This window comes from Sitophilus oryzae, unplaced genomic scaffold (genome assembly GCF_002938485.1).
Source record: "Sitophilus oryzae breed Bouriz unplaced genomic scaffold, Soryzae_2.0 scaffold_690_pilon_pilon, whole genome shotgun sequence".
Taxonomy (NCBI): Eukaryota; Metazoa; Arthropoda; class Insecta; order Coleoptera; family Curculionidae; genus Sitophilus; species Sitophilus oryzae.
Window position 1 is genome coordinate 2,182,994 of NW_022147296.1, and position 25,778 is coordinate 2,208,771.

At 34.3% G+C, this 25,778-nt stretch overlaps 1 protein-coding gene across 2 annotated transcripts in view; it reads right to left on the reverse strand.

Annotated features, from left to right (window-relative positions):
* Positions 1-5,235: 5,235 nt before the first annotated feature.
* Positions 5,236-25,778, reverse strand: part of LOC115888190 (adenylate cyclase type 9) — a 30,718-nt gene continuing 10,175 nt past the window's right edge. Inside the window, exons 3-10 of one of the 2 annotated variants that reach the window (XM_030907818.1) lie at positions 25,635-25,769; positions 20,059-21,260; positions 18,000-18,260; positions 14,877-15,091; positions 14,233-14,422; positions 13,458-13,581; positions 13,197-13,326; positions 5,236-11,767 (exon numbers count right to left, since the gene is read on the reverse strand). In XM_030907818.1, the coding sequence (XP_030763678.1) occupies positions 10,016-11,767; positions 13,197-13,326; positions 13,458-13,581; positions 14,233-14,422; positions 14,877-15,091; positions 18,000-18,260; positions 20,059-21,260; positions 25,635-25,769 (4,009 nt within the window). In that variant the 3' untranslated portion in view covers positions 5,236-10,015. Of the gene's footprint in view, positions 11,768-13,196; positions 13,366-13,457; positions 13,582-14,232; positions 14,423-14,876; positions 15,092-17,999; positions 18,261-20,058; positions 21,261-25,634; positions 25,770-25,778 lie in introns of both variants that reach the window. The other variant, XM_030907817.1, reaches the window with a different exon arrangement.

Sequence of the window (25,778 nt, forward strand, 5' to 3'; positions counted from 1 at the left end):
CACATTTCCAGATGAATGGAAAATAAGTAAAGTTCTACCAATGCCAAAGAAGTCACATCCCTTAGAGCTTAGCGATTTGCGTCCGATAAGCATTTTACCAACGCTTTCTAAGTGCTTGAAAAAGATAATGAATGCTCAAATTAAAGTATATCTAGATAGAAATGTTTTACTTCCGAAGAGGCAATCTGGTTTCAGACAGGGATATAGTTGCACAACTTCTTTACTTGATGTTGTGGATGATGTTCTTAGAATGACAGATATTGGAAAACAACAGTCTTAGTTTTACTGGATTATACAAAGGCATTCGACACCATTCTCATAAACTACTTTTGGCAATATTATCCTATACAGGTTTTTCACTGCGGACGCGGTTGCAATGATTCATAGCTATTTGTCTAATAGATATCAAATTGTTCATACGGAAAACAGGCAATCTACTAAAAATAAAATTCTGAGAGGTGTGCCTCAAGGAACCATATTGGGCCCATTACTTTTTAATATTTATGCAGCACAAGTTTCTAAGGAAGTGGTTACATCTAAAACATACTTTTACGCAGACGACACACAGTTAAGTTATTCATTCTATCCTAATGACATAGATAATGCTAATAAAGTCTTAAATAGTGATATAGATAAATTGGTTAAAGCTTCCAGTAAACATGACTTAATTATTAATCCTAATAAATCTTCAGTGTTAATTTTTGGTTATAAACGCCAAGAAGTACAAAGTAAATTAAAGATAATGGTTGACAATAAAGAATTAAGTGCTGTGTCGTGTGCTAAGAATCTGGGAGTTGAACGGGATGTGGATCTTAGATTTAAAAAACATACTGCAAAGCTACTTCAGAGAGCATATTGTAACCTTAAGATGCTTTACCCCCATCGTAAAATACTTGATATACCAACTAAAATAATATATATATAATTACCGATACATTAGTTCTTAGTCATTTTAATTATTGTGATGTATTGTATGGGCCTTGTTTAGACGTTAGAGATACCGCCAGAATAGAAAAAGTTCAGAAATCTTGTTTGCGTTATATATATGGTATTCGGAAATATGATAGAATATCTCATAAACTTAAGGAGACAAAATGGATGAACATTGCAACTAGGCGTAGACTGCACTCTCTGACTCTGTTCCATTCAATTATAATAAATAAAAGTCCACCTTACCTTTATGAAAAAATACAGTTTCGTACTGCTATTCACAATTTGAATTTGAGGCAGAGGGGTCTCATTTCACCCACTCCGCACCGATCTGCATTGTTTGAACGATCTTTTACATTTAATATTTATAGTATGTACAACAATCTAGATGTTAAGTGTAAGAACTGCTCTTTGGGTGAATTTAAGATAAAAGCAAGAAAAATACTTTCTGAATATTGATTAGGTTGCATGTTGCGTGTGGTGCTGTTTTTCTATCTGATTTTTGTGGGAAATTTTAGATTGCCTTTAGTTGTTTTGTTTTTATTATATTTAAATTATTATTTTTTATATTACTTTTTTTTAACTTTGAGGCTGGAACTTGATCAGCAACTGTTGTTTTTCCAGCCTTTTTGTAGTTTGTAAGATTATATTGTTGTTTTTTTTGTATGATAATGTTTTTTAAACTCATCTGTATAAATTTGTTGCATTGTATATATACAAACTTCAATAAATATATTATTATTATGTTCTTGAATCTCGGGCTTTCCGGTATTTAACGTAGTCGCGGACTTAAGTCAAGCGTCAACGCTTTTTACTGTGTATTTAAGACTTGTCGTGTAATATTACATGTGTGGAGGATAACTGTTTTTTGAATGGGTATATAAAGTTTTGGTGCAAGTTCAAGGCCTTTCAGACTATCATGTAATGATCTTGGGATCAGTCCTGTTGATGACACTATTATTGGTATAATTTTTACAATGTCCTGGTGCCACATCTGCCTTATTTCTTCTGCTAGAGGTATATATTTTTCAATTTTTTCAGTGTGTTTCTTCTTGACATTTTGTGAATTTGGTATGGATATCTCTATTAAGTATGTCGTTTTGTTGGTTTGTGGATGAGCGTGATGTCTGGTTTGTTGTGTGGTGTGGTTTTGTCTGTGATTATATCCCGGTTCCAGTAGAGCTTGGCTGTCTTATTTTCTAGAACGTTAGCTGCTTGATATTTGTAGTATGGTGTATGGTAGCAGATGAGTGAATATTTCTTTGCTATTTCCTGATGGATTATTCTGCAAACATCGTCGTGTCTTTGGGTATATTGTCTGGAAGCAAGTATAGGGCATCCTCCGGTTATGTGTTCTATTGTTTCGGTTTGTGTGTGACATAGTCTGCATTTGTCTGTAGGTGTTTTGGGGTCTTTGATTATGTATTTCTGGTAATTACGTGTGGCGATGATCTGGTCCTGGATTGCTATTATGAAACCCTCGGTTTCTCCAAACAGGTTACCATGAGTAAGCTATGCATTGGATGCTGCTATGTCAATGTGTGGTTGTGTTAGTTGGTTTGCATGTTTTCCATGTAGGGCTTTGGATTTCCATTTTTCAATTTTAGTCTTTGTTGTTGTAATTGCATCAACTGGTATGAATGCTTCATTGTTGAATTGTAACGGTGTACCTGATGTTGTTAGGTTAACAATGCTTCGGTGTAGTGGCTGGTAACTGCTTTCTCTCTGAAATATTCTCTGAGTGTGTGTATTTGCTTGTAGTTCATGTTCTTTAGATCCATGAATCCCCTTCCTCCTTCTTTTCTTTTTAGTGTAAATCTTTCTGTTGCCGCGTGTATATGGTGTATTCGGTACTTGTTACATGTTGTTCTTGTTAACCTGTTTAGTTCTTCTAATTCTGTGTCACTCCATTTTATAACGCCAAATGAATACGTCAGGACGGACGCTGCATAGGTATTTATTGCTTTCACTTTGTTTCGACCGGACAGTTCTGTTTTGAGTATTTGTTTTATTCTGTTTTTGTATTTGCTTTTTAGTTGCTGTTTTATGTTGGCATGCTCTAATCCTGTTTTTTGTAGGTATCCGAGGTATTTTATGTCTCATCCATTTCCATATTCTGTATGATATTTGAGTCTTGTAGAATGTATTCTTCCTGTATCGAGTGTTTTCCATTTATAATGCTGTTTATTTTACATTTATCTGTTCCTAGTTTCATTTGGATGTCTTCACTGTATGTTTCTGTAATATTGAGAAGGTTGTTGAGTTGTTTTCTGGTTGCTGCATAAAGCTTTAGGTCATCCATATATAGCTGGTGCGAGATGGTAGATGAATGTGTGAGTGAGGATATTTTATAAGCATCTTGGGGCGTTTTGTTGAGTAGGTTCGATAGGGGGTTGAGCGCAATACAGAACCAGAGTGCACTGAGGGAGTCACCCTGAAAAATTCCTCTATTAATTTGAATTGGTCCTGTGTGGATGAGTTGTTTTTTCATTTTGATGTTTAGGGTAGTTTTCCATGTTGCCATTATTCTCTGCAGAAGTTGTATGATTTGAGGGTGGATTTTGTATATTTGTAGAACTTGTATGAACCAGGAGTGTGGGACGGTGTCGAAAGCTTTCTGATAATCTATGTATGCAAAATGTAGAGACTTACGTTTTAATTTGGCTTGAGTGTGTATTTCTGCATCTATCACCAGTTGCTCCTTGCAGCCCCTAGATCCCTGACAGCATCCTTTCTGCTCTTCTGATATGATGTTATTATTCTGCTGGTGAGTGTTGATCTTTGTTGTTATTATTGCCGTTAGTAATTTATAGGTTGTTGATAAACATGTTATAGGGCTGTACTTAGATGGGGTGAAGTGTCCGTGCCTTTGGGTTTAAGGTAGGTAACTCCCTGAGTTAAAAAAGAGGGGATGGCTTCCGTTCCTTGTACAAAATTTTGTAATATATTCGTTAGTGGTTTGTGGATCTTGTGAATGATTTTAGCCAGTAGTTTATTATTACTATTTTTTTTTTTTTTTTTTTTTTCGGCAGGTTTCTACTTTGAAACCGTGTGTTGCAACTACCATCGGCGTGTGATTGCAGGATGGTAGCCCATTTCTACTACTCTAAGAAAGACCTGACGATGTTGGTTGCGTCAAGTATTACCGACTTTTGCATTTTACGGTAAGTCTTGTATTGAATTCCAATTTCTTCCAGAGAATTTTTCAAATTTATTGGTATCAGTCCCATTGATGTCAGTATGATCGGAACAATTTTGACCTCGTTGAGCCGCCACATATCTTTAATTTCGCGTTTTAATTCGGTGTACTTCTCAACCTTTTCTCTATGCTTTCTATCCATATTGTGATTGTTTGGTATGGAAATATCGATGAGGAATGCATTATTATGTTGTTTGTCAATTACTGTTATGTCGGGTTTGTTATGTGGTATCGTTTTGTCAGTTATAATTCCTTTATTCCAGTATATCCTGGCCCTTGTATTCTCCACTACCGGCGCTGGCTTATATTGGTAATATCTTGTGTTTGTTTCAACTTCAAAAGAATAGTTTTTTAGTAGTTCTAAATATACTATCGTGGCTACTCTGTCATGTCTTTCCACATATTTTGTTCCCGCCAGTAGCTGACACGCTGAGAGAATATGTTCTATTGTCTCCGACTCCATTTTGCATTTCCGACACGAAACTGAGGTTATATTCTCTTTCATAATAAACTTCCTATAGCTCAGTGTAGCGGTAACCTGGTCTTGGATGCTAATCATGAAGCCCTCCGTTTCTGGAAACAAGTACCCATCGACGAGCCATTGAACAGATGCTTGTTTGTCCACCGTTTCTCGCTGCAGCTCGTTGTAAAAACGTCCATGCAAAGCTTTCGAGCCCCACTCTCTAAGTGACTGCTCTCTGTTTTTTACAGACAGGTGGTCATGGTTATCAGCGTTCAGGTTAAGTGTAGTGAGGTTGTTGTCCACTTTTACCACAGCTCTATTGATGTCATTGTTTGTGCTCCTAAAATATTTCCTGAGGTCTATATGTTGTTTGCAAGAAGCAACCACATCGATGATTCCGCGACCTCCATCTTTTCGAGGCAAGTTTATCCTTTCCACTGCCGATCCTGGATGGTTTCTAAATTTTGATAATTCCATTCTTACCAACCTGTTGATCCGTTCCAGGTCAGTCTGTGTCCATTTTACAACACCAAATGAATACTGCAAAATTGGGATGGCATAGCTATTAATTGCTTTGGTCAGGTTTTTTGAATTAAGCTTGCTTTTTAATAGCTTTTTTAGTCGTGTCTTGAATTGACAGTAAGTATTTCCTTAATTTTGCTATGTTCAATCTTGTTTGTCTGCAGAACTCCAAGGTATTTGTATGGATCACGGGACATCGATGCTACTTTTGTGTTTGGGTTCAATTGAAATTCAGGTCCCTCAATCAGTTTTCCTCTCTCAACGGTTACTGTTTGGCACTTTTTGACACCGAAGTCCATGGCAATATCAGTGCTCATCTGATAGGTGAGTTTTAGGGCAGCGTCTAGTTGCTTTTGGTTTGCCGCGTAGATTTTTAAGTCATCCATAAAGAGCAAATGGCTGATAACTTTTGAATGTTTTCCAAATTTTAAGGCAAAACCGAACCCTGTTTCTTTAAGTGTTTCGGATATTGGGTTCAGAGCAAGGCAAAACCATAATGCAGACAAGGAGTCCCCCTGGAAGATTCCTCTCTGCAATCTTATAATTCCAGATTCTATATTTGACTCTTGATGTTTAATACTTAGTGAAGTATTCCATTTGGTCATAGTATGCTGTAGAAAATTTATGATGGTATTATCGATACTGTAAATCTCCAGCACTTTTAAAAGCCAGCTGTGAGGTATTGAATCGAAGGCCTTCTGGTAATCTACGTATGCCATGCATACATTTCTTTGCCTTTGGCGTGCTTGGCTCGAGAATTACAGCATCTATAGTGATCTGTTCTTTACAGCCAAGAGCTCTTCTTTTACATCCTTTTTGTTCTTCCGTCATTATGTTTTCTTGTTCCAGGTACGTATCAATTTTGTCCCGAATTACAGCAGAAAGAATTTTATACAATGTAGGTAGACAGGTGATCGGTCTGTATTGCGACGGGTCTTTGGTATTCTCGGATTTCGGGAGAAGGTAGGTAACTCCACTTGTGAGGAAACTTGGAAGTTCCTCTGGTTTTTGTAGGACTCTGTTAAATTGTGATGCCAAACATGCGTGTGTACAGGTAAGTCTTTTGAACCAAAAGTTCTGGATCCCGTCTTTTCCTGGGGCTTTCCAGTTTGCTAGTTTTGATATTACTTTTCTGACATCATCGGTTGTTACTGTTACTGGGTTCATTGGGTTTCCACGTAATATGATTTTTATTATTATTATTATTATTATTATTATTATTTTAATTTTCTTTCCTCCGCTAAAAATCGGCTTTTCGTTTAAGAACCATGATCATATTATTTTTTCATGTCTTAGACTTTTTTTGAAAATCTCGAAAACCGTTGTTAAAGTGCTAAAAATTTAGGTGAATTATTTTGATTCCACACCAAATCAATCCCCTGAGTACGAGTCAAAAAAGCCGCGGGGGCAGATTTCCCATATTAACCCGGCTATACCCTTCATAAAAAATGCTTAAATAACAATTAACAAGAAATATCAAATAAATAAAACCACCCTGAGAACTTTTTGAATACGAAAATTTGGCTACCTCTTTTTTCGATTTTTGAGTGTTTTTTCTTTTTGTACATAATTTGGCACATTATTTTCAAAATTTTAATTGAAAACTTTCCAAAATCTATAAATAAAATTGATATTTACCGAATTCTTTGGGTGGCTTAGTCAAGTATTAAAAAGAATTAGTATAAAGATAACAAAAGTATATAATATCTGCAATACAGACTTTAGTGATTGAAATATGAAAAATATCGAATAGAAAAAAAGTGTATATAAAAATAAGGATTCCTTTAAAGAGTTAGGCAGAGTAATTTTTGTGTAACGAATATCATATTTGTGCTACACCACTTGAGTTACACACAATTTAGATTAGTCATTTCTCTAATTTTGACAAATATTTCTTCGTTATTCTGTTCATAAAATAATTTTTATTAATGTATAGATTATTTCTATAGTTAGTGGACAGCATAGCTAAAAAAAGAATAGGTACTAGCAAAATTAGAAAAAATCAAACTATAGGCGTATTTATCACAGTTCATATTAAGTCTAAAGCGGTCCACAGACGATAAGGTTTGTCGTAGAACAAGACGTTCAATTTAATAATATAAAAGCCACAGTGGCTATCATACATAACGTACGCGAGAACCACTATTATATCGTCTGCAACCCGTTAAAGCATTGCCTAAAAACTTTGTGATGTTTTTATTTACACTGGTTAGATTTAATATACACTGCGACTTACCCTAAGTGCCTTGATTTTATACTTTTACAATAATATATAAAAAAATAGTTTAAAATAAAGAAATGCAAAAAGGGAAAAATTATCACAGTTATTTAAAAAGACACAATCCGGTTAGTATTGGTCTTCATTTCAGGCTGGAAAAATTGGTAAGAACTAGGGATGTCCGTTTATATCGACATATTGAGTATCGGTATTTTTACAACATGTAACGGGTTCTACGCGTAATGTTTATACATAAAGATAAAATTAGAGTAGAATTAAAAATAAGAGGATTGTATTGGATACCATTACAATTTGAAACACCACATAAATGGGAAGACAGGATGGTTGAAAAAATAAATCGATATTTTAATACATCGATATTTCCGGACATATCTAGTAAAAAACTGGAAAGCATAATATAAGCAGAATAAATAAAAATAAACAAGGCAAATCCAAAAGTTATTCGGGTGAGGCATAAATTAACTATTCTTACGAATTACTAGATATATCTTTGGTAACTTCCAAAGAGATATACATATACATTTATAAAAATCTTGTATATAAAATTATATATAATCAATATTTTTAATTTTATATTTCATTTAAATGGACAGTCGCTATTGTTTTTAAATAAACAGAACGTCTTTCAAGGCAGTTGGGACGTTATCTCTGTTATTGGTACTTCGTTGGTGAAATTAAACATATTTTGTACTTTTAGTAAGGTTATGTTTTGTCCTTCAAAAAAAATTCTAAAAGTACTGAAAATCTCATTAGATTACAAGCTCTTACTACGGTATTATAAAGACAATTGAAATTGTATCTGATTAGTAAGAAATATGACAGATTCAGAAGAATATATTATTAATATATTATTAATACATGCTCTACTCTTACAATATATCACAGTTAATATTGTTCTTGCAACGGAATATACAGACTTTTACAAAAAAAATGATATAAATGTATTGAGTGATTCAAACTTGGCGCCACGTTGTGAAGTTAGGTATGACAGAGTGTCAATTATGTCATGTCACTTTTGTGTCACCGTAAGGTATATTATGAGTCTGGTTGTTTATGTCTGATTTGTTTCCATTCCTATCCACCAGTTATATTTTTTCATATATTTTAGCTTTAAGTGTCAAGCCTGAATCACACCGGACATATATCAATTCATGGCTTATTTTCTGCCATTTGACGAAATTTATATGTATCCAAAAAAGCATTTTAAAGACCTTCGATTCAAACCATTTCACTCATACTACACATATTTCGAACAAGTCTTTTTGTATATAGTCTGTCCAGCTGGTCAGGAAAGATTTAGATACGCGTCATTAAAAGATTGACAGAAAATACAATTTGTAATTTGAAAATGCATTTGTTGGACAGACTATACTAATGAGCAATACTACTCATATTTCGAACAAGTCTTTTTGTATAGAGTCTGTCCAGCTTGTCAGGAAAGTTTTAGATACACGTCATTAAAATATTGACAGAAAATAAAAATAGTAATTTGAAAATACATTTGTTGGACAGACTATACTAATGAGCAATACAGCTGTTTGTGTTTAAACTCCATACATTCATAGACAATAAATAGTATTAATTTGGTAGTTCAAGTTTTAAATTCACTTACAAGATATATTATCTTGATCTTCCATTCTTTTTTTGAAACACATAATAATCTTAGCTTATACCATAGAACACTGCAATTAGAGTGAGGTAAAAATATCAGAGCGTTGCGATTCTGTAAGCTATCCAAAGAAATTTCTTGCTAGCGACTCACACTTACTCGGCTTTCTTCGTGGAAATTGGTTCATCATAACACAATCATACTGTAGGTGTCAAAAATATCACCTAGGTTATTTGTTTTGACATTGAAAGTCTTTATTATGGTCTGAATCTTAAAATCATAAATTTGTAAATAAAATTTAGAATGTATATTTTATAAAAATATATTTTAAAAAATTCATCGATATACTCATTAATATTTTGCACAGAAAATATCGTATGACCGAAAAAAGAACATCGTCCATTTGGCTTGGAAATGACCATCAATGACATTCCCTATATACATTTACATATAAGATGAAAGCGATCTTCGTTTCAAAACCATCGTTGCCGCCGTTTTTTTTTTCGATCATATTGTATATGCTTGTTGATATATAAATACCAGTGTCAAGTTACCTTCAAATTAAGGATGAATGATATTTTATATGCAAAATTATATTGTGAATTTTATCGACTATTCCCAAGGTAATTTGCGCTCTTTTTATTTCGACTGTACATATTCAAAAAATATCAATGAATCTATGAAAGAAATTGACGATATATGGAACACTCTTCAAAAATAATATTTAATCTATCGATATATTTTTAAATTTTACCAACACTATAGCAATATATTTTAACGTCCTTTTTGCCAAGTCTGGCCAAACACCGTGTTCAGGTCATGATAGTTTCCGAATAAATTTCGAGAAATTTTTTGATTGGTTGGGATGAAAATATCTGTCAAATTTGTAAAGCGAGGAAAATTATATGATACATCCTAAAAATATCATAAGAATAGTGAGTCACTGGCAAGAAATTTCATTTTACGAGCTTACAGAATCACACCTCGGTGGTCCTTTCATGGCGCGAACAAGAGAATCCTTATTCAACCACACCTTCCGTCGAAATATACAAGTTATTTTACTTCCTCCTCAGGAACACAAATACCATTATGATTATTCCCACACCCCTCTTTGCGACCCTTGAGCAGAAACACGTTCATGTTATCCTTGCCCTTCACGTAAACAGGCCCCCTTTTCTCAAAATCGAATCTATTCCTCAGCACGTTCAAACAATGCTCGCCCACCTGAATCCTACCGTCGACCCCCGTACTATCCATTCTCGAAGCTATATTGACCGCGTCGCCCCATATGTCATAGTAAAGCTTGGTGTTCCCGATGACGGCGGCCGTCACGTCACCGAAATTATAACCTATCCTGATAATCAGGTTGAACTCTAGGAGGTTCCTGTTAAAGTTCTCCACTACGTTTTGCATCTCCAGAGCGAACTCCATCAGGGCGTAGAGGTGTTCGTTTGGATCCCTCTGTCTGGCTCTTTGTTCGGAATCCAGCCCGCTGGCCGCCATGAAGGTGGAGCCTATGGTTTTGATTTTTTCCACGCACCTGAACTCTTCTCTGTCGAGCAGTTCGTCGAAATCGCCGATAAGCTCGTTGAGTACTCTCAGGTACTCTTTACCACCTTCGAAACTCTCGTCGTACATCTCGTTAAAGTTGACTATGCTGGCGAATATGATAGCCACGTCCTTGAAGTTTTCAGAGTATTTAGCCGATTTTTTCAGCTGGTCGGCGACGTGTTCCGGTACTATGTTATAAATGAGGTAGTCGGCTTGGTTCTTCAAGGTTTGAACTCGGCTTTTATCCCTGTTGGCGACGAAATTCGCGTGAAAACTAAACCTGTACCCGATCTCGAACTCTCTGTTCAATATCCAAACTAATATGAGCAACATGAACAAGTTCATCAACAAATCCAGGTTTTGTACATAGTATTTCTTGGGTTCGGACACCCCACTAGTCTGATTCATCGATACAAACGAACTATTAAGAGATTCGGTAGAGTTAGTTTCGATAGTTGTTAAAGAACAACTTTTCAATATGACCAAAACTATAAACGCTCCGCTTAGTATCGTGGCTATGGTACTCTTCATCCAGCAATTCAACTGGGTGAAATTACAAAAGTGAATGAGACCAACGAAGAGGAGATATGTAAATAAATGTGTGTTACAGTGGCCTAGGTCTGTACTTCGTCCGTAATTTACTACAGCGGAGAACATAGGTAAACTAACTAGTATAGCACCAAATATATTCCACCTACAAAATATTGTGCTGCATCTGCACGAACCCTCCATCCATTTAATCACCGGGACAACACAGAGTCCGATATTCAATACTTGCAGTAGAAGACAAATTGAAAAAGTTATTATCCACACATTGGTGATGCCATAGACGAAAGCTAGACCGACCGAGATCAGAAGAAAGACAGTTAACGAAATAAATATATCAAAGTAAGTGTTAAACCTCGAATTGGCCAGCGTGTTCATCTGATTTGATACCGGTACCTGATGTACGTTTGCCCTATATTCCCGTTCCATGTCCCTGTCCTTGAAAAACAGCGTCCAAGTTGACGTGGGTGGCGCGATAAACTGCAAAAACTTCGGGCTGGTGTCCTGCATGCACTTGATCAGCTGTCTGTCCGACTGTTTTCGTAGGTTTAGGCCTATGAATTTTGGAACTTGAGGTGGTACTTGGTTGATCGGTTTGATTGATTGTTTTATGGTTACGGGCACGGAGTTGATGGAGCTCTGGCTCGAGGTGTAGTAGCCGGAGACGCGGTGTTGCAACATTTCCTGGTTCATGTGATTATTGTCAATCTGGAAAAAAGAGGTCCCCTACCGTCTGTTTAAATATAAAAACTAGTTGTTGTAAAATTTGAGCTTGAGAATTTATTACAGCAGTTTCCAAATTGTGAATAAATGTTACTGATAAAAAGTTATACAGGGTGCTACAAATTCGGAATACGAACATTGGTATCTCGGTAACCAAAACAGATACGAACATGGTTAAATTGAGGCAGAGTTGCGCCCTTTAGGATGTTCACCAAGATACCATCAAAAGTTTTAAAAATTTCAAGGATTGCTGACTTTTTGAAAAAAAACGGATTTTTTTTGAAAATGAACTTTATTTTTTCCTGTCGTTACTTTTTAGAAAATCAAAAAACTAATTATACATTCTCATAGGCACTTTATTAGGACTATCTGATAATATTTTTGGATTTTCAAATTAGATGATAATTTGTGATACAGAGGCCAACTTAATTTTTTTAAATACGGACCTGCATTTTTTATTTCAGGTTTTGAAAGAACTCGGTCTTCTGAGTACAATGATATGCCACACTTAATATTATTTTTGTTTCGGACATTTGAATACAATTTATTTAAACTAATTTCAAATCCGGCTCTGTTTTTTTTAATATTTAATCTGTCCGTCATTACAATACTGATAGCTTTCAAATTTAACAATGACGTGGGGTAAAATATTGAATACAGAAAATCAAATGCAATAAAATAATAAAAAATAATATGATATAAACAATCTAATCATTTCCCTTCCGAATCTTTGATAAAAAAATTAAAAATAATATCTTTAAATTGCTGACCTGGATATTATTTATTTGAATCTTTCAATTGGCTCGATTTTCATTATTCAATGTTAATTAGTGCTGATCAATATTGTTACGATGAATATAATCAGATTAAATAATTAAAAAAAAACAGAGTTGGACTTCAAATTATTTTAAATAATAATTAAATAGTTTTGTTATTGTTAAGGTGTCCAAAACAAAGAAATATATCAAGTGTGGCATAGCATTGTACGCAGGAGACCGAGTTCTTTCAAAACTTCAAACAAAAAATGCACGTCCGTATTTAAAAAAAAATTAAGTTGGCCTCTGTATCTCACAATTTATCAGCTAATTTGAAAATCTAAAAATACTATCAGATAGTCCTAAAAAAGTGGCTATGAGAATGTGCAATTATTTTTTTTAATTTTCTAAAAAGTAACGACAGGAAAAAATAAAATTGATTTTCAAAAAATCAGTTTTTTCCAAAAAAACTCAGCAATCCTTGAAATTTTTAATTGCATCTTAGTGAACATCAAAGGAGCAACTTTGTTCCAATTTAACCATCTTCGTATCTATTACGGTTTCCGAGATAGCCAATGCTCGTACCCCGAATTTGTAACACCTTGTATACATAAAAAATAATGCAGCTGTATGACAGTACACTAGCGTTTTTTACTCACCTGTTGAATGCTACTCCTCCTGCTATTACTCCTGATACCCGAATCTTTCCGGCTCTGCGCGGATGCGAACTCGTCCAACTGCGCAACGCTAGACAGCCTGCTGCACGGTACGTCCAGCGATCTCTTGGGTCTGGAAATATTACTAACGGTTACTGTGGCGCTCCTGGCTCTGCAACGAAAAAACGAAAGCGAACGAAACGTTGGTGTTAGTACAAGGCGCAGACGTGAACAGAGACGTGTTTTTTTAGGTTAGGCGAGTACCTTTCCATTGGTTCCACGGCGTCCGGGTTGGGTGAACGACCGCGCCTTGTTCGGCTGCTGCCAGCTCGGTTCAGGACGGAGATGTCGCCGGTGTAGGACCGGCCGAATTGCGACTTGTAACTTCCTAAGAAGGGAAAAAAATAGGAAGAAGAATACTTAAATACATATAAAGATTAGGATGGCCGTTATTTACAAAGTTAATAATCTCTCTCACGACGCCCTCTAAATTTTTAGTTTATTGTTTAAAAAAATCACGGACCATTGTAAACCCTTTTAAACTTTAACCGTGAATAACTTTTGAAGGAGTAGGTTTATTGAAAAATTGTAAGAGACCTCTTTTGTAGAGCGTTCAATTCTGTACAAGAATATGTGATTGTCATGGCTGCGACAGAACAAGATCGAGAAAAAAAATTATTTGCAAAAAGTGGCAAATTCCCATGTAATTTAAATGGCAATAAATCGTCTTTGGGGCAAGGTTTATTTTGAATATTAAGGATTAACAATAGTCTGTTATTTTTTTTAGACAATAAACTAAAAATTTAGAGGGCGTCGCATCGTGAGAGAAATGATCATCTTTGTAAATAACGGACACCCTAATAAAGATATAAAAAGACCAAGGAAGAGGTATATCAAAACAAAATAGACACCCTAAATCTTAGCGCGCTAGAGTCACAACAAGTTAGTAACAAAAGTATAGGTCTAGATGTTACTTAATATCTAAAGTCAACATAACTATAAAGTAATGTTATTAAAATCTACTTGTGGAAAATCTTACCTCCTCTGACAAAATCGGCCGGCGACGAATAATCAAAAGCTCCTATATCGCTCCTGGAATGACTGATGTAAGATTTGATATCCAGAATGTCCCTGGACACGGGAAAATCTTCGTATCTTGGAGCTAAAGTGACGCAAGAATCTTTTTTCTTCCTGGTCAGCGAGTTGGAAGACTCTATGATAGTGGGAACCTAAAACCAAAATAGTAAAAAAATACAGGAGATCTATCTTAAATAAATTCATCTTCTTCAACTGGTAGTGTGAAGTATATTTGCACGCCCAATGATTATTTTTTGCAGAAAAATAGTTAAAAATTCTACAGTTTTCTTGACATTTTTCCCGAAAATTTAGAGAAACTTTTTAGGTTCTCAAATTTTTCGAATATTCTCGAAGTTTCAAAATTAAACAACTCTGTAATTTTCAATTTATGTTAAAAATGGCAAACAGAAGATTTGTTTCCTTTTTCCCGATCCACCGCAGATTTTTAAAATTTTTCTCGGAATACTTTTTCGGTAGTGTAGTAAATGCATACAAAGTTGTCACTAAAATAACTCGGCAATTTTCGACGCTATTTTGAAAAATTCAAAATAAATATTAAAAAAATTAAAAAAATCAAAATGAACAAAAATCTGTATAAAATAGTACCTGTTGATATCCATCTTCGCTAGCATCTGTGGTACCAGATACGAAATCAACGTCAATGTCGGGCTTACTGCTGGTGGTACTGGTTTTTCTCATAAATTTCGGTATTTTCCAGTTACGGATTTTCATGGAATATTTCCCGGAACTGGCGGTGGAAGTCGGCGTTTTGATATTTTCCACGTTCACACCATCGGGAGGATCTTGCTCATTTTCTGAATCTAACGATATACACACATGGCCAAAATTATTGCATATATCGTTTAAAAATATACGGAAAGGAATTTAAAGAATTTTTTTATACATAGGATGTGGTAAACAATGTTTATCGTTCAGATCCAATATTATTACAAATTTTTGCATTTCGCTTTGTGGTCTCTTCGGTTTTAGAAGAAATTTGGCCATTGTTTTGGCCTTAAAATGCCTAGAAACATTATTTCACAGTTTAATAGAGTCAGAATAGTAACACTGTCTCAACGGCTACCGGTAAGTTGCAATAGCTGAAATTGTAGGAGTTAACCAAAGTTTCGCGAATATTAAAAAAATTCATGGAGACAAACGAGGTTACAGACCGGCCTGGAAGAGGTAGAAAGAGAGTTACTACTGTTGTGCAAGACCGTCAAATATCCCTAATGGGACGACGCAATCCTCTGCTTTATAGTACTACTATTAAAAATGAGTTAGCTCGCCTTGAAGGAGTAAATGTTTCAAGAGAGACCATAGCAAGAAGACTCCGAAGCTTAATTTACAGCACAAAATTACGCGATTACAATGGGCTGCGGAGATGAGTGCAAATGGACCTAACTGGAATTTCGTCATGTTTAGTGATGAAACTAGAATAGGCCTAGTGTCAGACTCGCGAGGAACTTTAGTCTGGAAAGCATCTGGAAGACGAGCACGCTTGAATGCAGATCAACCCCGTGTCCCGTTTCAAGTAGGAAGCATTATGGTATGGGCAGGTGCACGTGCATTAGCACGGAGTTGGAACTCCTCTTGTTTTTATTGATGGCACAATGACAGGTGCCTCATATCTTAGATACGTTTTAGAGCCTATTGTGTGTCCATTTCGAGGGGCAGTAGGGGATGAATTTGTTTACATGGACGATAATGCTTCTCCCCATCGCACTTTAGCGGTTCGCGAATTTTGTGAGGAAGAGGGTATGAGAAAACTGTGGTGGCCACCACTGTTTTCTCATACTACAGATATGAATGTGATCGAGCATGCTTGGGACATGCTAAAACGCCATATTGCCAAAAGGAATGACCTCCCCCCCGTACCTTAAATGAATTGAAAATTGCTGCGCGCGAAACATGGGAAGCCATTCCTCAACATCTTCTGGACAACTTAATTGAGAGCATGCCACGTCGCACAGTGGGGCAGGATTCACTAAATATGGCGAAAAAGTTTGGGTGATAGTGCACATATATTTTACGTATAATTAACATGTTATAAAGTGATTTTTATCGAAAAATGGTTATTGCTTAGCGGTATGACTATTATACAGGGTGGGTCAACAAAAAAATTACTTTATTTTTCGAAAGTTTATATATTTTTATTACTTTAGTTTCAGCAGGTTATAAAGTGACTTTTATCAAAAAAAGACTATTGTTTAGCGGTATGACTATTATACAGAGTGGCTCGACAAAAAAATGACTTTATTTTTCGAAAGTTTAGATATTTTTATTACTTTAATTTCAGCAGGTTATAAAGTAACTTTTATCAAAAAATGGCTATTGCTTAGTAGTATAACTATTATACAGGAGGGTAAACATAAAAAAAAATCACTTCATTTTTCGAAAGTTTACAACGGTTATTTTAACTATATATTAGATTAGAAATTCCAATTTAGGTAGAATTTACTGAAGTTTAAAATGTAGTCTTCATTTCTAGAAAATGTTAAATATATCAAAAACCTTACATTTAGTCTTATGCTTCTCTAATGAAACTCACCTTTATTTCTTTCTAGAATCCGAAAATCAATTAAAGGGTGTCCCAGAAATAAATGCAAGTATTATAACTGGTAGTATAGGTCAACCCCAGAAACTTGCCTATGAGTTTTTTTCGCGAAAAAAAATGAAAATTCGGAATTTTTGGAAATTTTTTAGTTTTTAGTCACAAAACATAATTTCTTGATAAGATGGCAACATAGGTAGTAGATTAAATTTACAAGAAAGAAAATCCAGAAAAGATCCAGTGGTTCTCAAAATTTTAAAATAATAATCTTTAAAATATTTTTTTTGAAATGTTCAAAGTAAAATAACTCCGTTATTTTAGACTTATTTGAAAAATGATAAAGAGAAAATATGTTTCTTTTATCGAGATCTACCACCCCTTAAAATACTTGCACTTATTTCTGGGACACCCTGTATAGGGTGTCCCTTTGATGTGTAACTTTTTTGATGTGTAACTTTTTTGGGGACACCTTAATGAACTCTATATATTTTTAAAAAATGCTCTAAATTGACTTACATTTACTTACAAAATTGCATTTCAATGTAAACATTCATTCAGACATTCTTCTTGGAGCTTCCGTATACTATGAGTAGTATGAGAGGTGCCACCCTGTATACCAAACATTTAAAACACTTTAATAACGAAAATGTTTTGCAGTATTTATGGTCGTAGGTAAAGTTTAGTACGTAAATCTTGTTGTAGAAATATAGTAATGCGCCCATACAATACTACACCCATCACCACACGCCTTGTGTGCAACTTTTCTATTCGCCCGTAATATATTTTTTGCAGTACTCATTACGTAATATAGTATTTCATCCATTTTCTATTTTTATACCATATATCCAGAAGAAAATAGCAGAGAAATGTCAATACTTGCCGAAGAAAACTTAGCGAGAATAAATTTAGCGATAATTTATGATCAATTTTTCGACTATTCATAGGTTCATTAAACTTAAAATAATTTACAATGGGGCAAGAACGGGCAAAAATTTTCGTTATAATATTAAATTGTTTGAATGGAGGAAAAATAATATATGTCAAAATCAGGCTGAAACCATTTTGTGAAGCACCTTGTATAAATAATTCTAAATTGTGTATTGTAGCAATAACCTCTGAATAATCACTGTTATGTCTTTTATACATGTCTGTAGTCCACTAACTACTGCACTTACCTAATATACTAGGCAGACTGCTAGCCTTGACAATACAAGAATCGGGCGACAGAAAGTTCTTGTTCTGGCCTTTCATGTGTGAAGTGTCGCATGACAGTACTCTAGGCCTAGTCTGAGGCGACAGAGACACCGAAGACGCGGGCGGTGAGACGAAGAGTTGCAGAGAGTTGACGTATTTTTGCCTACCCTCCGCCCTAAAGCTACCTTGGTAAGAGGGGGATCTGTCAGTCTTTCTATCGATGATAAAATACGTTTTTAGGCCTGCAAAAAAACAAGACAAAAAATGCCAAATTGAAATAAAATCATATAAAATATAATAATAGTACTGGTCAAAACTAGAGCAAAATCTATCCAACAAGATGATACATGTCAGTAACAGATATTAGCTGTCATTTTAATTGTAAATTATATTCGCGGTTTTATATTTCAGATGACATTTTCCACAGTAAATTTAAATACTTTAAATATAAAAAATGTTCATTTTTTATTTCTCGGTCTAATAAAAAAATAATATACAGGGTGTTCCATTAAAAAAAAACAAAGAAAAAATATTTTAGAATGTCTGGCGTAGAATTTTGAATATCCTGTATGGTTTAAGGGTTTTTTTTTACCATCTAAAGTAAATACCTAATATAGTTTTGATTTCAAGACGGTTCTTGTATTTATAATGATTTTTTTAATGGAGGTTGAAAAAAATATATTTTCTATTTTTTTATTAATACCTCTGAGTATCGAAATATATTTACTCATATCCTAGAATTATATAAAGTGATCTGAAAGGAAGCGAAAAATGCAATAATATACAGGGGGTTCCGTTTAAAAAAAATCATCCCGATTCACTCACACTTTTTTGAGCCATCCTATAGAAGTTAAAATATTTCTATATTATTTTTTCCTGAAATACATACTTTAGGTTGCACTTAAACAAAATTTGCAAAATTTTTATTCTAGGAGCTACAGATGTCCGACGCACTATTGCCGGACCCTGTACCTATAATATTTTAGAACATCTCGATCATTTGTCACCGGAATTTTAAATCTATTAGTTTCCCGCTTTGAATTTCAATTGTACAAAGTTATTTGTATACCGGGTGCGTCTCAAAAGTGGGTCAACCAAATCTATTTTTCCAAGGCTCCTTGATTAAAAATTTGTATTTTCAACACAAATTTATTTAAAAAAAAATATTTAAATTTATTGTATAATTTAAGATACCGAGCAGCTCTTCATTTTACTTTATAGAGCAAATGGTTTCAACAGATATTTTATTTAGATTAAACCTGCAAAAATTAGTTTAAAATGATTTTTATTACCGCTATGTTGGTCATATTGTGCTGCGATCTGCAACGTTGTCGTTTATTATTTGACAATTATCATAATGTCAGTCATTATTTTGTATAATATCCTGTTGTTGAATCTTTGGGAGTAATTCTAGTTTCTTGCCGATTTTCATAGTATTTTTTTAAAAATTGTACTTTCAAGCACAAACAGTTAGTCTTTTAAGAACTAAATTTTCGAGTTTTTGTATTGCATTTCTTGAAATTGTCTGTTGAAAATATGGCGAAGCATTTAAACAGTTGAAGCAAAGACCATGTAGCTTTCCTGATAAACTATTTTGAACAAGAACGTGACAATAAAGGTCCTTTATTACCCTTGACTGCAGTCAGAGAAGTAAGTTTGATTGGTAAGCACATTATACACCACTTTCAAAGTTATTTCTACTTATTTCGATTTGTAGCGAGTAACTGCTACCTTAAATTTAAATATTTCTACTGTGAGTGTTAGTGACTAATGTTAATAAATAAATTAATTACTAAAATATATAAAAAATAAACTAAATTTTAAAAAAAATATATATAATAAATATATTGTTCCCCAATTTTACATTACGATTAATCTTATAAATCCATCACAATCTGACAGCGCTGTCACCATCGCTTATTCACTCAAAGTTGAACACGTGCATCGGAAATAGTTTTGCGATTACTTAACAATTAAAATGACAGATATAAAAAATATAACGACTGTCAAGGATTTTCCAGTTGGACAGACCATAAATACCTGAAACGACTTCGCCCTCCTCCAAAAAGTACCGATCGTGCAAGAACCCACTGGTTTTCTCAGACACGTGCACCATCCCCGGCCTGCCCGTGCTCTCCATCTTATTGGCCAGCGTGACGTCGTTGCTCCACACGTCGAACTTGAACCTCTTCGTTCCGACTATGCCGCACAAAACCGTGCCCGTGTGAATCCCCACCCGCATATTGATCCCCTCGTGCTTCTCCCGGTCGAACTTCTTGATCGCCTTGATCATACTCAGCCCCATCTCCACACAGCATCGGGCATGATCGGTTCTGGGGGTGGGACAGCCCGATACGCAATAGTAACAATCGCCCAGAGTCGATATTTTTTCGCAGCAGTGTTCCTTGCACAAATCGTCGAATCTCTGGAATAAATTATTGAGTATTTCCACTAATTCTTCTGCGCTTTTGTGACTGGACATCTTCGTGAAACCGACTATATCAGCGAATAAAATACTGACGTTGTCCATCGAGTCCATGTTAAAGGGCCTGAACAAGGAGCGTAGGTCGTTGTTGCCAGACTCACTAGACTGCCTCCTAGTGAAATTCTCGTCGTCTCTCAATAACCAATTCGCAACACTGGGAGGCATCAACGAATGTATCATGTTCTCTTTAAATTTCTTTTCGAGTTCCAGCTGTTTCCTTACCAACAAACTCTGTCCCACTTTCATGAAAGTCTGCCTGAGTCTGACGTTGTTCATAAGGTAAATGTGCAGACCGATCAGGTGTGTGGCTACGTGCGAAAATATCATCGTCACCACAGTCGCCGTGTTTTCTGTCGGTCTTAGTTCGGGCGTAACTACAAAAACCATCAATTCAAAAGCTACGGAATAAAGTACTGCCAATGAGAGTCCAGCGTAGAGTTTTAAAGGTACCAGAGTATAAAATAATATCAACAGTTGCACGCAGACTGAGAAGTGTCCGACGCTGAGTCTTCGGGTGGCTAGGGTGAATAAAAAACTGATCACTACGCAGGATAGGGCGTAGACGAAGCAGATGGTGAACATGTGGCGCTGGAATATTCGGGTGTAGGTTAAGAGTAGGACAAATATGTTGTAGAGGAGGAGGAGTATGAACAGGATGGTTTTGAGGATCCAAGAGTGTGATGTGCTGAGGAGGCCGTTGCAGAGTATGTAGACTAGCCAGCAAGAAGCGATGCACATGGTGTAGCCTAAGGCAAACCTAGAAGAAAAGTATATTCTAAAATAAGAGCTGGCAAAGGTTAGTCTTGGGTCGAGATTTCCGTATGTAAGAAGAGTACAATGCAATTTTAATGTACTGAACAAAGAGAGAACAGTAAAAACGTTGCCAAACATATGAAATAAACTGAGAAACTGTGCACATTGCTAAGAGACGTGGAAAGGGATATAGCAGATACGTCCCGGTCGACCCAATCACTACCATATCAGTACTTAACTAGGGAAGAGTGTACATCATGCGTTCAACTTCACGATTTAATTACGTCTCGTAATACTTTATTTCTTTATTTATTAACGAGTCGCTGTAATTTTCCCTATAGCTTGTCAATTTTTGTGCAAGTTTGTGCAAAAAAGTGCAAGTTTGAAACATTTGCACTTTTGGTAAAAATAAGTGGAATTGAATTGGTGTTCGACAGTGGTCGCGCTATTAGAACTCTGAATTCAGAAATCGATATTTCAAAATCTGTTAATTAATCTGTTAAAATCTGTTAATTATTAATCTCAGAAATAATCGATTGGAGTTTTTTTCAAAAACTTTCTTAATATTTCTGCTATATTTTCTTCGCAGAGAGTATGTGAAAATCTTTATAAATAAAAAAGTTATACGATTGTTGAAAAAAGTAAATGGGTTGTTTTTTTTTAAATTTTGAATGAAAAAAAAAACAAACCTATCGAATTTTTCTTATTTAAACATCTTGTAAAAGATCCGACCATGAAAATAAAAAAAAGTTCCAATATCTAAAATAGTTCTGGAGTTATCGCGTGTTATATGTTAAAAAGTTCAGTTTTTAAATTACCGCGATTACTGACCTTTTTCGTTATAAAAAAATGGACACCCTAACGATATCCTTATAATTCCATTTTAGATGCTCAGAAACATATTTAATGATTTTATCTAGTTATCTTTTCGAAAATAAAAGTCTTTTAAAAATAAGCGGTTTGCGATCATGATTTTACTTTACTTGATAGAGAAAGGCCTACCGGAGTAATGTGGCAACGTCGCAACAGCATACCATAGCATTTCTCTCACTCCGACTTAATAAGATCCCTATGCCATTTACTTCCACACATGTAAATACCGACCCAAAAGTAAGAGTTGCCAGCACGGTATATGATGTTTCATATGAAAATGCACACTAGAGGGACCTCGTAAATCAGAAGAGATATATGATTAAATAAAAGAAATGTTGGCGAAAATTTGTATTGTCGTATATTTTCAAATAGTACCAGAAAAAAATAAAGAAAAAATCCGGTTTTCCGAAATATCTCTTAAATTTTAAAAAGGCGCAACTTTTACTAATCTACTGCTTTAAAAGATCCCTGCAGTTCATATTTATCACATCCTGTATACAAGATCGTCTACTTTGCAACAGGATTATACGAGTCGACACATAAACATTGGTTTTTATGAAAATTTCAACAACCTGTATTTTCAAAACGGATCATTTTTGACCCTATGTTATTGTGAAATTTTCTTTTTAAATTAAGTTTATCTCTGGACTCTATATGGAACTCTGGGTCATCCTGTATATAATTTACTTAAATATAGTTAACTGTTTTTGGCTGGGTGAATACAATATACAGTCTATCAACTTAATTATAAATACAGTTTTATTTATCTGAGGATTAATATTGAATTAAGCAGTAATATGATGGAGCGGGAGTTAATTTTTTATCAGATAACAAATAAAATAAGGCCGATAATAAAGCTTCCTTTACTTAATTCAGGAAGAAATAACACAATTAACATTTTTTTTGAAAACAAAATATAGACAGTTCAAAGATTATTAAAATTATATTACTCTTCCTTATAGATTTGCGCTATTCATTAGCACACGTAAATAAATGATCTCATTTATATATTTATTTGTACTTTGTCGTTAAGCATAGATAAAGCAGAGCATAATGTAATAAAATTAAATATTCCGTTATAATTCACTATTATTGTTAAGACTAATTAATTTTAATTAAATTAAATTAGTAGTAAATAATTAGTAAATGAACCAAAAGAAAATTAAATAAAAATAAAATAATAATTACATTTTGATATATATTATCATAATATTGTATTAATCATTTTTTAGTCTATGTATATTAAAAAGTTTTATCCTTATCTATAAAAATTATTATTAATTTTAATTATCTAATTTTTTACCCACATATCTGCTAGTCATTTTTCAAAATGACATATCTAGAAACTATTTATTACAAATGATAATTTTTTATATGCATATACTGAAATAATAATATAGAAATTCTATATTCCAGCACATTATACAGGGTGGTCCAAACTGTATTCCGGAAACTTCGGCAGCATATTCTGCAGATAAAAATAAGTAAAAAAGTTCATATAAATGTATGTCCTAAAATACTTAGTTTCGGAGATATAGGGTGTAGAAGTTTCATTTTTATTTCGATTTTTTGCAAATAATTTCTGAAGTAACGTCAATATTTGGATGAAAATTGGTGTCTGGGAGTTTTTTGACGCGAGAAATTTGATTTTGATGTCAATATGACTCCTATTTGTAGGGGGCGCCACCTACATGTGTTTTAATTGTTTTGAAGAGTAATAACTTTTCGTCCGTACCTGTATAAAGCCACTGAGTGAAAAAATATAAAGTAAACGCCACGAATGTTTGGGAGTGATTTATCGGTCGCTACCATGTGAACTAATCTGTTCAAGGTCACTTCTACACCTCGTATCTCCGAAACTAAGCATTTTAGGACATACATACGAACTTTTCACTTATTTTTATCTGAAGAATATTTATTTATTTATTTATTTATTTATACTCCTTACAAACACAATATCAATAATTGTAATTACATACAGAGTTGAACACACTTAAGCTTAACATTTACAAAAGAAAGAAAATAAACAGACATAAACAGATTTAAAAGACAACTAGTTAATAAATCAAAAAAATATAACATGAAGAGGAGATAGGAACGTTACTAAATTAAAACGCCCCCTCAAATAGGGTGGTTAAGGCCAATTTTATAATACCTAGATGTCTACAATCAAAGGGATCCACTAGATTATCACATTTACCTAGAAAGCTATTGCACTGGTCCAACATAATTCTAAATGGTGAACAATCTCCACACTCAGTACAAAAGGGTTTAACCTTATTCACTCTCAGTCTCACCTTAGGAACACATATGCTTATATAATTAATTTAGAATAAATCTTTATATTTAAGGTTGTTAGTTATACACAAAATAAATAAGATTGCCTGTCTTATTCTTCTACTTTCTAGTGACACAAATCCAAAAGTATATACAGTAAAGACTCGATAATCCGAAGAGCGCTAATTTGGATTCCTTGCTAGTCCGGATCGGCAGCGCACTTGCATTATGTACCTTGTAATCCGGATTTCGTATGATTCGGTAATCCGAATTTGTGATTCTAACTTGTCATAACGCGTTTTCTCGAAGCGGTAATTTATTTATATACGTAATAATTTGACGGCCGTGTTTTAACGTAGGTATCTAGTTCAGAATGGGGAAACGTAAACATATCACTTTGACGATAAAACAAAAAGGTAAAATATTAGATCAACTAAAAAATGGTGTTAGTGGTGAATTACTTGCCCAAAAGTATGGCGTTGGAACTTCTACTATTTCCCACATTAAGAAAAGTGATAACAAAATAAGGAGGTAAGATTTTTCAAAATATGTAAGTAGTTAAAGAGCCTTTTGATTATCATATCAATTTTTTTAGATTAATTGACTGATTTTTTGATTTATTAAACAACCTTTTTGTGACTTCGAACATGAAGTTATAGACGACGCCGACGAGACCAGCGATGAAGAAATCTATATCCAGTCAAAAAAAAATGAAGCACGTTGATGTAATAAAATATTTTACACTGGGATTGCAGTGGGCTGAAGAGAATGATCATAGTATTAACGATATTCTTGTTTTAAAAAATATTCAAGAGGAAGCTATAGTTAAGCATTCTTCAGTTAATGCACTTAAAAAACAAAGTAAAATCTCTGATTATTTTAAATAACGTAGTATGTATTTTATATTTTGGTATCTATAGGATGTATGTTCCTATTCACAACGAGTTTTGTTATAGAATATACTTATTCTTACTTAAATTATATTTGTTTAAGGTTTTGCTATTAGCGTTTTATTTTATTCGTTTTTTTTAATATATGTATGTGTATAAAAATGCAAATCGCGATAATCCGGATTTTTTATTAATCCGGATTAACCTGTGCTTTAATTGATCATTGATCCGGATTATCGAGTCTTTACTGTAAATAGGTTGCCGAAGTTTTCGGAATACAATTCGAACCACCCTGTATAAAACATAATTTCTGAAAAACGGTTATAAAAGGGACTTACCTAAATTTTATCCTACTATTAATATACGATGAAATTTTGTACTGATCCTCCAGAATTTCTGAGTCAAATGTCGGATCCCACCACGATTTTCTCGATGCTCGTTCGAAAGGTATGGGTAAGAACCTACCCCAACACCTGTAATCG